At 28.7% G+C, this 15979-nt stretch overlaps 1 protein-coding gene across 4 annotated transcripts in view; it reads right to left on the bottom strand.

The window, feature by feature from the left end:
• Positions 1-14702, bottom strand: part of LOC107436166 (bestrophin-4-like) — a 21735-nt gene extending 7033 nt beyond the window's left edge. Inside the window, exons 1-5 of one of the 4 annotated variants that reach the window (XM_043040315.2) lie at positions 14228-14702; positions 13344-13479; positions 7765-7899; positions 5487-5653; positions 2728-2885 (exon numbers count right to left, since the gene is read on the bottom strand). In XM_043040315.2, the coding sequence (XP_042896249.1) occupies positions 2728-2885; positions 5487-5653; positions 7765-7899; positions 13344-13417 (534 nt within the window). In that variant the 5' untranslated portion in view covers positions 13418-13479; positions 14228-14702. Of the gene's footprint in view, positions 1-2727; positions 2886-5486; positions 5654-7764; positions 7900-13343 lie in introns of all 4 variants that reach the window. The other 3 variants (XM_071181269.1, XM_071181271.1, XM_021146421.3) reach the window with 3 other exon arrangements.
• Between the last annotated feature and the right edge of the window lie 1277 nt (positions 14703-15979).

The following is a 15979-nucleotide window of genomic DNA, read 5'->3' as shown; positions in this document are numbered from 1 at the left end:
CCAATTTAGATATACCTCCAAAACTTTAAAACAATATTATGTAAGTTCTCTACAATTTTTTTACATAATTTGCAATTAGTAACAAATATACTGACACTGTCATTTAAGTAAAATTACGAATTTTGAAATTAATGTGATTTTTTAAAAGGCAAGCGAAGCTAAAGTGTTCCTTCACTGGTTAGTTTACCCTACCCAAAATATGCAATATTATGGCTATTATTATTATTATTATTCTCATTAACAATATTAATTTGTTTCATTACTAAGGTGTAAAACTTATTACTTAAGGTGTTTCTGAAAACATAATATTTTTTTTGTTTATTTGAAAATATTTCGAAGTTTTTAGTGTTTTTGCATACATAAAAGAAATGTTCTTTGTTTCAATTGTAAAGCAAAAGTGGTATAGCTTTTTATTTTATAATTGCATGATTTTTTTTATTATTTTTATTTTCATGAATAGTTTGCCATCATATTTAAACTTTGTTAACAGGCATTTTACGAATAAATAACCATCGTTTAACAGCTGACCTAATTTAGGGTTTACGACTGCTAAAGTTCAGCTCCGTAGCCGTGTAACTTTGAACCCAATCCAGAAGACAAGGGACATCGTGGATCAAGTATTGGGAGAAATTTGCCTTTGTGGAGGACTTTTTACTGGAACTAATCCGCATTTGCGTTACATGGAGAGGAAAACCGCGAAGACCTCCCACGGTTAGCCTGACGGCAAGGGGACTCTAACCCATGATACGTCCACCACTGCGGATATTTTATGTTGGCACTGTGGTCGGTGTGAGCCGTATGTGGAATTCTATCAATTTGCAATTGCTGGCGTTCACGTCATTGGAAGGGGAACTCATGTAAAAAAAAAGTTTTTTGTGTGTTTAAAATCAGTAAATTACTTGAGGGTAAAACATTAATATAAATAAAAACTTATTGTGTGCTAACAACAAATACTCGAGACAAAGAAGTGCCTAATGTTCTTTCAAGTGTAAGACAAAGTCACTGAATTATTAGACCCGGAATTTTGTACAACGCAGCCAATTTGTTGTGGAAGTTATCTATGTTGGATCAGTTTCACAAGAAAAGAAATTAAGCTTCCCTCTTCATTTCGTGTAACGAAATTGAATGAGAAAAAAAACTACTACTTCAACTCAAGGGAGAAATTACAATTAGAACAAAGCTGGCATATATCCATAGAAAAGATAATATTAATGATTGTTTTATTAACAGACCCTCCCCTACCTTGTTAGAGTCACACGACAAAAACATCTCAAAGTTCTTTCCTTTTTCTAATTTCATGTCAATGTTCTAAACTCTAAATATATTTTCTCATTTGTCTAGATCAGTTTTTTTCGTCTCACAAATTTTAGTCATGAATGTGTTTGATATTTATTTTGCTTTTTAATTTTAAAATAACTAGTCACCGAATGAAGGTGGTATGGAAACTAATAATTAAATTCATTTTAGGTCACTTTCAAATGAAGAATACCAAAGAAAATCTTAATAAAAACAACTACAGAAGAAAATAAAACTTACCATGAATAGAAATTTTTTAAGAATAATAATAAAGAAAAAAAAACTAATATTTTGTTTAATGTTTTTATAAAATAAATGAGACTTTTCCGAAAAAAACTTCATGGATGTATTTATTTATTAATTTTTTTGCATGTTTGATGAGCATTGCAACATATTCAAATCTGTAAAGTACTAACATTATAAAATAAAGCTAAAGTAGTGCTTTTTTAGAAATTTTTTCATCCCAATGAAAGAAAAAAAAATTGAGCTGTGAACTTCAAACTTCTTATAAAATTTGAAATTGAACAAGAGATCTACAAAGTTTTCCCTCAAATATTGGTTTTTGATGCTCTTGTTAAGGGAGGCCGGGATATCCTGGTTAGTAGAGCCTTGGACTTCTGTTCGTGACAGCGGGAGTTCGATTCCAGTCAGCCGAAGAATCCCCGTGTAATAAATGGTGACTGGTGCACGTTAAAACCATCAGGTTCGCAAAGTCCTCCAAGTTTCCAAAACAAATCAATCCCTCCTGAGGTATTGATCCAGGAGTTTCCTTGTCTTCTGACTTGGACTCAAAAATACAAGGATACGGAGTGGAACATTGGTAGTTGTAAACTCAAAATTTGGTTTGGCTATTCAATGACGGCTATAAAATAAAATAAAATCTTTTTAAGTCTGCCAATGCCTGTAAAAACGTTAATGGACGTCATTTTCAAAATTTCTTGTAATTCATATTCAATAAACATTCCATTTTTCAGTTGTCCATGTTTCGTTTTTCTTGGTTGGACTTTATTTGGGATATACATTGTCAGAAGTTCTGAATCAAATTACTGGCACCCTGGGTGCATAATCCGTAAAATCCATTTTACAGTAAAATTTCATACCATAATTTTTACAGTAATATTTATTTAATTGAAGTGATTCAGTAAATTCACAGTAAGTATTACTGAAAAAATTTCGGTGTATCAGATATTTTGTTTCTAAAAATTTTACCGCAAAAATGGATTTTGTGGCAAAATGTACTGCCATTCTGAGTGCTGCTATTTTTTTCCGTAATTTGGTCAGGAATTTTTTGTGTTGTACTGTATATAGTAATTGCTTAAGAAAATGTAATTATACTAGCATTTTCCAAGGAAATAAGTATTTTAGACAAAATAATTTCGATTTTATGAGTTGGTTTGGTATGTTATGCATAATTTTAAGAATGATAATTACCTCCATGATTAACTTCAGACCATTTGAATCTGTAATTCTGCATTCTTGTTTTGATTCTCGCAGCAAATTAATGAACCAAGTGCAAGGAATCCAAAACGTGTTAAATTCATGTGATGGAACGGAGTTCAACATTTCTAGTTCTAATTTAGTCAGGAAACCTAAATTTCAAAAATTTGATCAAGAGAAGATCTTAATACATTAAGCATGGAGTATTAAAACATACGATTATTTTCAGTAAAAAAATTAATCGAATGATACTCAATTTTTTTACTTTTTAATGTATGTAATACGAATCATACAACCAGAAAGAAAATCGGCCCAACAGTTCATTAGAAATAAAACTTTAAAATAATGATTTATTGAGAATTTATTACGAAAAGAGTATTCTAATATTTTTTGGAATAAAATTTCAAAAAAGCCATACTATAAAAATTTTCTCATGAACTATTCAATCAACATTTTTCTGTCCTTATAATTCGTATTACATATTTTAAAAAAAGTACAAAAAATTGCTTAATTTATGATTAAAATAAATGTTTTTAGCTTTATTGACTAAAATAATAAAAAGTAGTGAGAAATTATTAAAAACTGTTCTTTACATGGAACTACCAGTTGTGTTCGACGAATTTTGTTGTTGTTGTGAGGTTAAAAATTTTTGATTTGCTAAAAGAATCCCGAGATCTGACAAAATAAACAAGGAGTAAAATGAAAATGTAGGGACTCAAACTTTCAACCTCTTTTTGATTAAACAAACAGGACATAAATTTGAGACTCAAAAATCAAAATTCATAAACAAAAGTCAGAGAACAAATATGTTTCACAATTTTATTCAAAAAGTGCTTTATTTGTTCAGGTAGCTCCAGTACTATGGCGAAATAATGAAAAAGTAAGCTAATAAGGCTCAATAACTCTCGCAATTAAGTAGAACTATTCTTTCCTTTTCCTGCTTCCCTTTCGTAGATTAATTTAAATTCTATTAATATATCGTTAAGTACAAACTATGATAATCTTATACAAATTTTTATAAGAATAAAAAATATTAATTAAGTTCTTAAAATTTTATAGTAAAAATAAGTAATTTTTACTATAATTGTAGAAAAACTTTAGAAGTAATTCATCTTTAATAACTGTCAAAAGCTGAATCAACAAATTTATTACAAGTAGTTAATAACGACCTCCCTGTTGTCGGTCCCGAAATAGGAGCTTTGGCGAAACTTACAGGGAGCAAGCAATAAAAATAAGACTTTACGAAGCTGATGCATTCACACATAAATTTAATTCATAAAAATTTATGTATAAACTACGACAATAAGCGTTTAAAAAATTAAGTTTTCTGAAACTAAATTTTTAAACCACTTAAGGCTACACGGTACCCTTTTTTAAAAAAATTTTTTAAGGCCAGTAATATTAAAAGTAATAATAGATTTTCATTTGTATTATATTATTAAACTGATTTTCAAAAAGAAAAGGGAAATCGACAAACCACAATTTAAAAAATTTAAATTTTTTTAAAAAATTCAAGATTTTTTTAAATTTTTATAACTTTTTTAATTTTCAAAATTTTTCAGTTATTTTAAATAATATAAATATCTTAGATTATTAGGAACAAAAGTTAGTATGGATTTGATGCTCTGATACTTAGTTGAATCTTAATTATTTTTATCGTTACTAAACACGTGGAAAACCCGAAAATTCTAAAAACTCCAACTTCAAATTTTTATTAAAAAAAATGTATACATCTCACACTGAAATCCATACTAACTTTTGGTCTGTATATACATAAAAGTTTCTACAAAAAATTTCAAGGCTTTATCTTTAAAGGGAAAAAAGCCTTAGGGAATCGAAAACAGTGGCATCAACAAAAAAGAAAGTCTGAGAAAATGACATTTAAAGTAAAGAGAACCATAAAACCAAAACTAAAAATGCTTGTACAGTCCTACTTTCTTAATATATTATAAACAAACTTATTGCTGGTCCAAAAACACTAATTTACTTGAATATTAATAGTATTATATTTTTTCACATTTAAAATTTATATGTAACCTGTATCGGCTAAAATACACGTAACATTGGTTTAGACAAACAAAGCAATAGGATTAAAGAAATAGCTAGCATAATTATATAAATATTCAGTCAATCAAGTATAACAAATATTCTGTTACGAATGTATTTATAAATTAAAAAATATTAGTCTTAAAAAAGACTTTTTATAAATAAAAATTTAGTAAAAACACAACTTTAGAACGCATCCATCAAACACCGAACATAAATAAACAACAATGCTTCTAGAAGTGAAAGTGAAATTTGATAACTTTTGGAGAAAGTGAAAATTAATAATCATCGAAATAAAATAAGTCTTTTTTTGAAAAAAAAAGTTTTAAAATTAGATTTAAAAGAAAACGAAACTAACCACGCCCCCTCGCTTGTCAAATTGTGAGTCTGACACAACTCGGAAAAATCCTAATATCTCTAAAACTAATTAGATCTCAGATGCAAAATTTTTCAACTTGCTTCCCAACCACATTAGCCACCCAAAAATGCAAAAATATTTTTTTGCATATTTTTGCGAATTTTAGGGTACTGTGTAGCCTTAAACAATTTTAAAAGTTTAGTTCAATTGAAATTTCGGCACTGCATTGTTTTTTCACTGGATCAAACAATTACACTCTTAAAAAAATAAATATTTATTAACATTTTAGAATTTACTATGTGTTTCATTTTCAATTCATTTTGCTTTGTTTTTAAAGTGAAGCACAAACCTGCCTCTACTAAATGGTCTCTTGTGGGAAACCTTCTCTTGACAGCCATGCTGATCGAACGGAGCACCAGAATTAGAGCGACATTCAAGTATCTCATAAGTGTCCTCCTCAGTACACGACTTGTTTCATCAGCTCCTGGAACATACAATGCGATACTGTTCATCAACCTAAAAAGAACAACGAATTTATGAGCACCACGAACTGATTAAGCGTAAAAGTTTAAATCATTCACTGGAAAGTATATATTTCATGATCGAACATAAATTCCATTTACGGACGGAACAGTAGAATTTGTTTTAACAATTGAGTATCAAAAAGTTAGGCCTTTAGGAAGACAAGAAAAAGACAAATAAAAGATCCGTTTGATCTCATGATTTGCCTTTGTTAATTCGTAAATTAACTTTAAAAAATGGTTCTTATATGAGTAATTTCTTTGATTACTGAATTTGACACCAGGCAAATGTAGTTGCTGATTACATTTCGAGTCAAATTGTGATCTTGTTGATTTTATAAGTTCCATGTCTAATGTGGAAAATGTAATGATTTTTTCTTACATTTCAGCTTCCAAAAGGTCCCCTGCCATTTTTTTAATAAAAATTTACCTCTTGTTTTAGTAGCATGTACAGCTGGAGAAAAAAATCTTGATTACATTTAATAATTCTTTTTTGATCCAATGTTCTGATTTCAGACTTTATAATGAATCTGTTGCGATAAAATTCTTATTTGAACAATAGTATGCTTTCAATTACTTTGTAGTAAATACATATTTATGGTTCTAAAATTGCTCTCTTCTAAATGAACATACCTTTTTTTAACTGATTTTATTTTTAAAAAAATATTTTAACTGTTCTTCATACAATCATTTGAATTATATCGAAATATATGCTTAAACAAATTAATTTTAAGTATATTGAATTAGATTCTTATTGTTTTTGAAAAAAAGGTCAAACTTTAGCTACTGAAAATCTTAAAAGTTTTTTTCACATAATTATTTTAAGATTATAATTTTTTCTATTGTGGCAATATGCTAACTACATGAGAACATTATATTCTTTCATTTTAGGAAAAAGTACGAGATGGAAATTTTATGTATTGTTATAGTTTCAGTATTTTCGTAAATTCATTGTAAAATGTTTTTTATATGGTATCATATTGCAAAAATTGTACGAACATGAGGTACGAATACATTTAAAATCTTTACAGAATTACAGAGTTTTTACTAATTTTTAACATTGCTAATTTTTTACAGAATTACACAGTACTGTTTCATTTTACTTCATAGTTTTATCGTTACATACAATTTTCGTCAGAGAATTTTGAATTTAATAAACTCTCCATTCTTGCAAGAATAGGTACAATTCAAAAATGCTAAGTTGATTGTGTAGTTATTTTCAAACGTTATAATAACATAACATCATACATAATAAGAAAACTAATTTTGTTATTCATCCTGACATATGCTGTTGGTTCAACCATTATTCTTTTCGAAATAAATTCTTAATGAAAAGAAAACTGTACAGTGGTCTTTTTTTTTATTTTTTCTTCTTTTTTTGTACTGCTTTGAAAAAAGTAATTTTTACATTTTACTAGAATCTATGATAAGGGATTTTTTCAGAACTTTGATTTATTTCATTCTTCCTCAGAAAAAAAATCCCAAAAGATGCTTATTCTTTATGTTTCTAGAATGGTCTAACATACACCGAAGAGCCATTACATTATGACCACCCTCCATCTATAACAATGGGCTCGCCCAGGTTTTCATGGTTTCTCACCCAGGAACAATGTTTTCATGGGCACATTGAGACCCATAATCCTCATAGAACAATCCCTGACGTCTGTAAGCTACTTGAACAGACCAGGTTAACCCATTCATGGCAACAGTTTTTCTTGCGGGGGATGGTGTTTACCAACAGGATAATGCGCCATGTCATAAGGGGTCGAATCGTCATGGATTGGTTCGAGGAGCATTCCAGTGACTTTCAAGTCATGTCTTGGTCCCCAAATTCACCTGACCTTAATCCAATAGAGCATTTGTGGTCTTACTTGGAAAACCAAATTCGTGCTGCCATGCTACCCCTCGCAATGTGAGGGAATTGCAGGACCAGTTGGTGAGCGCTTGGTACCAGATACCTCAGACTACCTACCAGCACCTTGTGGAATCAATGCCACTGCGGGTGCTAGCAGTTTTGAGGGCTAAAGGTGGTCCTGCATGTTATTGGAGGGGTGGTCATAATGTAATGGCTCTTCGGTGTATTATTATTAAAAAAAGTAGTCATACTTATCTGGCCAAGGAATGGCGATATATTGATTCCACCACCTTGTAGCAATGAAGGACACATAAAACCCAAGGACAAAACTTAAGGGAATGAGATCCATGAATGTTGAACATAGGAATACCATTTTCTCGAAGATGCTACAATCAATAAAATAATTTGAATTCATACATTAGAGTTAAAGAAATGGTCAAATTGTAGTTGTATACGAGTTGTAATTAACAGTGAGAAAATCTGGAATTACAGTCGTAATGCTATTTTAAGTTATTAGACTTCTGATTGATGTTACACAGTAAAAGAATCCGGATCAAATTACGGTGAAAAGTACATCATTCGTAAAATCCATTTTACCCTAAAATGCATTTTCAACTCACCGAATTTGCACCGAAGTTTTTTATAATAATATTTATTTAATTATGTGATTTTATAGTAAAAAGCACGGTATATCAAATTTTTTTGTTTCGTAAAATTTCCCGTTAAAAATGGATTTTCACAGTGTACTTGATTGTATTTATAGATAAATCAAATTTAATTTTCAGGTAAAATATCGTCAATTGTAATTTGAGCCATTTTTTCGTGGTTTTGCTTGCAAGTTCGTTAAAAACAAATATAATAAACCAACTTACAACATCCAAATTCATTTTTAATGAATTAACAAAATATAAAGAGCTTAACTGTACAATACGTTTAAATAAATTCCCCCTTTTTCTATATATATTTTTAAGTATTTTTATAAGTATTTTTATAAGTTTGGTCCAAAGTAAACCCTGCTCGCGGCTTCTTTGGACGATTCATTTATTTTTATCGATATGGAATACAATTCAAATTTATTAGAATAGTGTGCAACACACTGCACAAATATCTGCTAATGAGATTACGCTATAAATTAGATAATTTTTGTTTGCGTGACTTTGAATGCTAAGTTTTTTATTATAACTTGTAATTAGCCATATCAGGAACATTGAAATGTTCTCGTATCATTAGCATGGGAATGTTCATTTTTTTCTTGATGTCAGTCCACTCATAAATAAGAATATCCCATTTATCGGAGCACTTTCAGGACTTTTTGGTCTTTCTCATGCATTCTACTGCAAGGCCTAACTCTTCTCCATTGCACAGTTTTGTTATCAAACTCTGATTGTGTTTTCCTTCAAACATGACAGTGACAAAAATACCTTCTTCCAAGCTACGTTTTAGAGATTCTTTATCCGGTGCTAGTAGTTCGGGTACAAAAACAACGAGTAAAATATTTTATGACAGTAACAGATAAAAATTGTTCAAAAAAATTTGTTAGCAATTATAAATTTTTTTAAAGATGCAATGGTAATAATAGTATTTGCAGATTGATAGGCTATTTAGTCACAAACTAGGTCTTATACAAAGTAGCCCCGAAAATTAGCTTGAAACTATGCTTACGTAAAATGTGTAAGAAACAATTACCACCCATAGATAGCAGGTTACTCAAAATAATAATAAGACACTTAGCTTATTTTTTTTATCAAGTATTATTAGATTATTCGCCCTCAGTGGAAAGTTTAGCAATAAACAATTTACTGATTTCAGCAAAGATTTGCAAAAACTCCAGTGTTTCAAATGGCATTTTTTTTAAATTTCCAAAGCTATTAAAATACCCTCAAATAAGGTATAAACTATTTTTTACGCACAAAAATCCGATGCATTTTGTTTGTTCTCTACAAATATTAACAGCCTTTTTTTTTCTACGTCGGATCAGAGATTACAGTACTTTATTAGTTATAAGGGTACCTAAACAAAAAACTAATTGAAACAACCACATGTGCTAAGCTTAATGTTGGGACTATATATTCAAACCCTACTCATATTATTGTAGAATATTATTAAACATAAATACAACTAATATTTTTGTGAGAAAATAATCATGATAAACGTAGGGATTTTTCTACTTTAACAGTATGATGAAAACTTTACTGAACTACCACAGGAGTAAGAGATATTACATCCAACGCGAAAGTTCTTTATCTAAAACAAAATAAATAGTAGTGGGCATTTTAAAATTACAACGATAAAATTTTTTAATGTGAGTTTTTCTGAAGAAATTTAGGCTCTAAGAGATTTCTTATGCAAGTAAAGGGTATACCGAATTTCAATAAAAAGCAATATTGATTGAAAACACGATGTCTAATTAAAAATGGGGAATTTCTTATTGATTAATAAATTACGCAGACGAGAAAAGTGTTGTACATTGGACCTAGTTTAACTTTTTACTTTTGTATACCGAAAGTAATAGTTAAATAGAGATTATTTGGGAAATGTTTCTTAACGATTGTCTCTTAATATAATTTTTTAATGAAATCTACTACTTCCTTAAGAAATTTTTTTAAGTGAGGAAAATCGATCCAAGGTACAATGCCCCTTAGACCATTGTATGTTACTCTATTTATATTATGAATTTTGAGTTCCTTTCTTTTAAACTTGTTTGTTGATTAGGAATTAAGACAGCTGAGGAAACAGAGGAAATTAAGAATAGATTATTTTGAGAAAAAAAACTACAGAATGTAATTTTGATTTCCCCCCCTCAAAATTTAGCTTTTTAGCTTTTTTAGTAAATAATTCCTCAGATTTTAATACTGTTTCTATTTTTATCTCTCTCTGAAAAATTAATTTTAAATCCTTAATTTGTATATAATTCTGACTTCTTTTTTTCCCTTCAAAACATACGCATTAAATGTGGTGATAACAGAACATCTAGTATTTGATCGTTAAACTTATAAAATGAAGTATGGTCAAAATTGACAATTTCTTAAACCTTTATCATATAGGTATTTAAAAGAAGACCATCAAGAGCTCAGAAGAATCATAGGACCATTAAAACTTAATTTTTATACTTGTTTCTTTCCTTGATTTGCCAAAAAATTTGAACGTTAATGTTAGACAAAAAATAAAATTAAAATCAGATAAACTCTAGAAGTATGTACATAACAGAATAACAACTGGTAACAGATGTTTTTACTGAAAGCACAAATATTTAAAATCTAGTCTCATCAGCAGGAAAACAAAATTGCTCTAAAAAGCTTTGATCAAGCCCATAGTTCTGAATATAGCTGCTGAATTATTGAACATAGCTGCTGAAAAGTGTTCAATAACTGAAAGTGATAAGAAAGTTTTAGCTGTTTTCGAAAGAAAATACTGCGAATTATTTTGAGAGGTGTAAAGTGTAAAGAGACAAGCAGAATAAAATTTATATTAGTTCAGAGACTAAAATGAGCAGGCCACCTGATTAAAATGAATAATGACCGAGCCACCAAAAAGATCTCCGACTTAAAAGCATCTGGAGCCAGAAAAAAGGACCCGGTGGATCGACTGCTAGAAACAGAATTAAAAGCTATCAAAGTTATAAACTGGAAGAGTCTATCCAAGAAGAGGGCTGGTGGGAACTTCATTCTGAGGAAGGCCATGGCCCAACCTGTGTTCGTGTACCATTGAAGAAGAAGAATAAACTAAAAGAAAATATTTTGCTCATACTGATATAATTACTTATGAAAAAATTAACTATGAAGAATTACTTATGAAAAATTAAAAGTTTTAAAGATGCTTTTAATTTTACTCATAGTAATATTAAAAGCATGCATAGTAAAATTAAATAATTTTAATTTTACCCACCTACTTTTCATTTTACACTTACGTTGTTTTATTTTATGTACAGTGCGAAAGAAAACGGTCAACCGCGAATAACTTTCAATTTAATGATCAGATCTTCATGGTGTAGGTCTCAAACTTAATGATACGAAAGAATGACTTCAAATACGCTATTAATAAGTCCAAATGATATTTTAAATTGCAAAGTACAAAATGCAAGCGAAATCGGTCAAATAGTTCCTGTAAAATCGAATTTTTTTTTAAAAAAAATCTTTTTTTAAAAAAAAAAATTAATATCTCAGGATTATTCGAACGATTTTAGCTCAAATTTTTCTGTTCTGTTATGTAAAATTGCATTATTTAAAGTAATGTAAAAAATTTTCTGCCTTACAAGTAACATTTTTTTTCGACTGTTATTAAATAAAACAATGAAAAATAATAATATAACTACTGAACGTTTCTTTTAACTTAGAATTATCTTTTGATAAACAAATTTTATAATTGTGTAAAAAAAATTTAATTTGTTTAATAAGTTTTGGAGATATAGTGAAATACGGAAAAATGAAATTAACATGAAGGGGTCCAAACTTTGGACCGTTCTCCTGACCTAACTATTGAGACCACATTTCTGAGATTACGGCTATCCCATATTTTGGATGTCAGAAATCTGAATCTGTCGAAAAAGAGGTACATTTATTCAGAGAAAGTACGATTTTGTGTCTGATTTCATAACTTAAAACTGCATTCTTTAAAATTGGACCTTTTTCTATTTTACTCGCTTTGCATAATGCGCAATGATGCATTTAAGCAGAACTGTCAAAATCATTTATCATTTTATAGCATGCCTATAAGTTATGATCATGCAAAAATGCAAAGAAAAAGGTCCGAAATAATCATTCAAAATTTCAATTGTATAAATTAAAAACAAAATAGATATATTTTTTAAATAATGAATTCTGAAACAATAATACTTATGTCAAATATCTTTGAAAGACAGTATCAATGAGAAGCAGTACTGGCTGGAAAAAAGGGACTCTGTAAAACGTAATCCTTATTCAAGAGCAACTAGTAAAAAAATAACTTAAAATTAAATAAAAAAATGTAACTTAACATTTTGAAGCTCTAATTAGCTATTTTTGGAAAACGTCCGTTGATTCTGCTTGTTATATGAAATTAGATTCTATTGATAAGTGATAATACAATATAGCGTTCAGTAGTTATATTATTATTTTTCATTGCTTCATTTAGTAATAGTCGAAAATTTTTAATTGTAAGACGGATAATTTTTAACATTATTTTAAATAAAGCTATTTTATATTAACAGAACAGAAAATTTGAGCTAAAATCGTTCGAATAATTTCTGAGATATTGATTAAAAAAATCGATTTTACAGGAACTATTTGACCGATTTTGCTTGCATTTTGTACTTCGCAATTTAAAATTGAATTCTTCAAAATTGGACCTATTTCCATTTTGCGCACTTTACATAATGCGCAATGATGCATTTAAGTAGAACTGTCAAAATCATTTATTGTTTTAAAACATGCCTATAAGTTATGATCATACAAAAATGCAAAAAAAAGGTCCAAAATAATCATTTAAAATTTCAATTCTGTAAATTAAATACAAAATAGATATATTTTTTAAATAATAAATTCTGAATCAAAAATACTTATGTTAAATATCTTTGAAAGACAGTATCAATGAGAAGCAGTACTAGCTGGAAAAAAGGGTCTCTGTGAAACGTAATCATTATTCAAGAGCAACAAGTAAATAAAAAAATGTAACTTAAAATTTTGAAGCTCTAATTAGCTATTTTTGGAAAACGTCCGTTGATTTAGTTTGCTACATGAAATTAGATTCTATTGATAAGTGATAATACAATATAGCCTAAATTAAATAAATAATTGTCTAACTATAAATTACATACAGAATTTAATGATAATGTTCATTGTGAAATGTCACTTACCCTCTTTGCCATTCGTTGAACAAGAATCTGTACATCATGGTTAAAGTAAAATAAGCTGCAGTGAAGAAGAACATTTCAAGATAGACCAGTTTCCAAATACTCCCCCTCCATCGAAACAACAACCTGATGAAACCACCTGAGGTAGATGATGCAACGTCATACTGATAACTCACAGTCATTATTGCAATTGAGCATTAGTCAGTACAATAGTCACAAAATTAAATAGTCACATTCAGACGATAGTCATTCTTAGCAATAAACGCAATTCTCTCAACTGGTCTTGCACTTTGGCTAAAGACCAAATTAGAATATTTTTTTTTTAGAACTTAGTCATAAATTAAGAGCTGAAGATGTCGATGAAATTAGTTTTTACAGCATAGTTTTTCTTTTTTATAATCTTTCGTTCAATTAATGAAGCATACTTGCAGCTAAATCCTTATCATCTTTTCTAATTTGAAAAAGTAATTTTGCTGCTAAATCAATATTATCCTTTTTATAATTTTTGAAGTAAGTTTGCAGCTAAGACATTTATATAATATATAAAGTAAACTTTGCAGTATTGCTATTTTTCTAAAAAGTCTCAAAGGAAGCACTTGTCCTTATTGACTCCATATAGATACCTCTTAAATCTAGTAATAATAAGTTCCATTTTGCTAATCCCATATAGTATTTAGAACATTCCAGAACTCAAAATTGCTAATTATATTTACTTCAATTAGCTTTTTCTCTACAGCATTGTGCTCATCAAAATCGTTTGGCGTTTCCAAATCGGCGTGCGCGAACGTTTAAACTTTTCTGAACAAATGTAATATCTGAACACCCCAAAAAAAATCTTAAAATAATTTTCTACATCTACAGAATATTAACTTACTGATAAAGCTTACTTTCCAAAACTTTTTTTTTGCTTCGTCATTAGTTAGGACCGAGCTTGGTAAGGCATCCAAAAGAATTTCTTAGAAAAAGAGTATTTTTTTCTTCATAACCACTGAGTGAAGTGTTGTCATACGTCATTGTTCACTTGTCGGACCTCCCCCTTCCTTCAAGAGCTGCGTATTTAAGACGAAGAGGGATTTTTAGATGTTGGAAGATGCAGGTTCGTGAATGCTGTAGATGAAGAAGATGCGGAAGAGGTAGTCTAAATATGTCCTGGCAATAAGGGAGGATCGTGGCGGTGAAATAGAATGTCATGGTATGAGTGTAGACAATAGATTGTTTTCCAGGCAGTGTTTATCGGTAAGAGTTGATGTCGATGCAAGACAATGAGAAATAGATTTCTGAAATGTATGTTGAGATTGGCGAGTATTTATTGCAGAATGATTGTGCAATAAATGAAGGAAGATGGGGTGAAGAGAAGAAGGGAATGATTTGTTTTACCACGATAGTTTAAGAATTTTTTGTAAATTTTTTATTTTTTTTAAATATTTTTTTTTAAAGCGTTTTCATCCGTAAAGTTCTTAATAAAAATTTTATTTTCATTCGATATTCGATTTTTTTACTGGTAACATCCAATGACTTATTAATCTAAATTATTTCTAATATTTACAGATATTTAATCTAATTTTGTAGCAGTTGATAATCAACAATATTTTGCAACAAATGGCAAACTGAAAATATTAAAAGAATAACGGCAGAAGTATTCGCCAGGGAAACTTGTGACAGAAAAGATCTTTACTTTTACTAAAAATTAATTTATGTAAATTGGAAAGATCGATTAACAAATAAATCGAAAATTCATTTAAAGATTAATTTTTCACACTTTCTGAGCTGCGTTTTTTTAAAAATTTGTTTAAAAAACAATTAAAAATAAAATTGAAAAAAGATTATTCTTGAGAGATTTGTACTAAAATTCATTTTGTATTTGCTCAAAATGTATTGGATTAAATATCGGGTTTAATATCACAATGTTCAAAAGAGTATAAAGTTTTTAAGCAGAAATTGCAAAATAGTTATGAATTTTTTTTCATTATTATATATGAACTAGAATTAATAAATAATTTATGACACTTAAATAATTGTTAAGAATTTATTTTATTTTTTCATATTTATTATGCTTAAAAATCGTTGTTTAAAGTGATAAATTTTTAACTAACATTGTTATTTATTCGTACTGTTAGAATAATTAGTCAAAAAACTGGAATTTTTGCTCTCTCTTAAAAGTTTTTAATTTTTGAAAAGAAAAACGATATTTTATTTTTAATTTTAAATCATAATAATATTTAAATAATCTTAATAATATTTAAAACAATTAATTCACGAAATAATAAAACTAAATCAAACCAGAAAATATCTGGAGTTAAAATATGAAAATTGAATAAAAGCTCGGGAGAATTTAGAATCAACACAAAAAATGAATGAAAACGTAGAATCGAACAAATTTGCAAGTATATGTTTCATCAGCATTTGATTAATATTAGTTTTATTAAAATTGATATCGAACAGTTAATATTGAAAAAATTTGAGAGGAATAGTGTTTTGGAATTTCTTTGTAAATGAGAAAAAAATGCTTAGAAATTGCGAAACAAAGCAAAAAATCTAGAGCATAAATTTTAATAACTAGAACTAACGTAAAACAAAAATTTAAATTCCAGGCAATTTTGTGTCATTAGTCACAAAGTTGAAATAACGCTGCAGCAAAT

This window comes from Parasteatoda tepidariorum, chromosome 5 (genome assembly GCF_043381705.1).
Source record: "Parasteatoda tepidariorum isolate YZ-2023 chromosome 5, CAS_Ptep_4.0, whole genome shotgun sequence".
NCBI classification, from domain to species: domain Eukaryota; kingdom Metazoa; phylum Arthropoda; class Arachnida; order Araneae; family Theridiidae; genus Parasteatoda; species Parasteatoda tepidariorum.
This window is presented reverse-complemented; position numbering and strand designations above follow the sequence as displayed.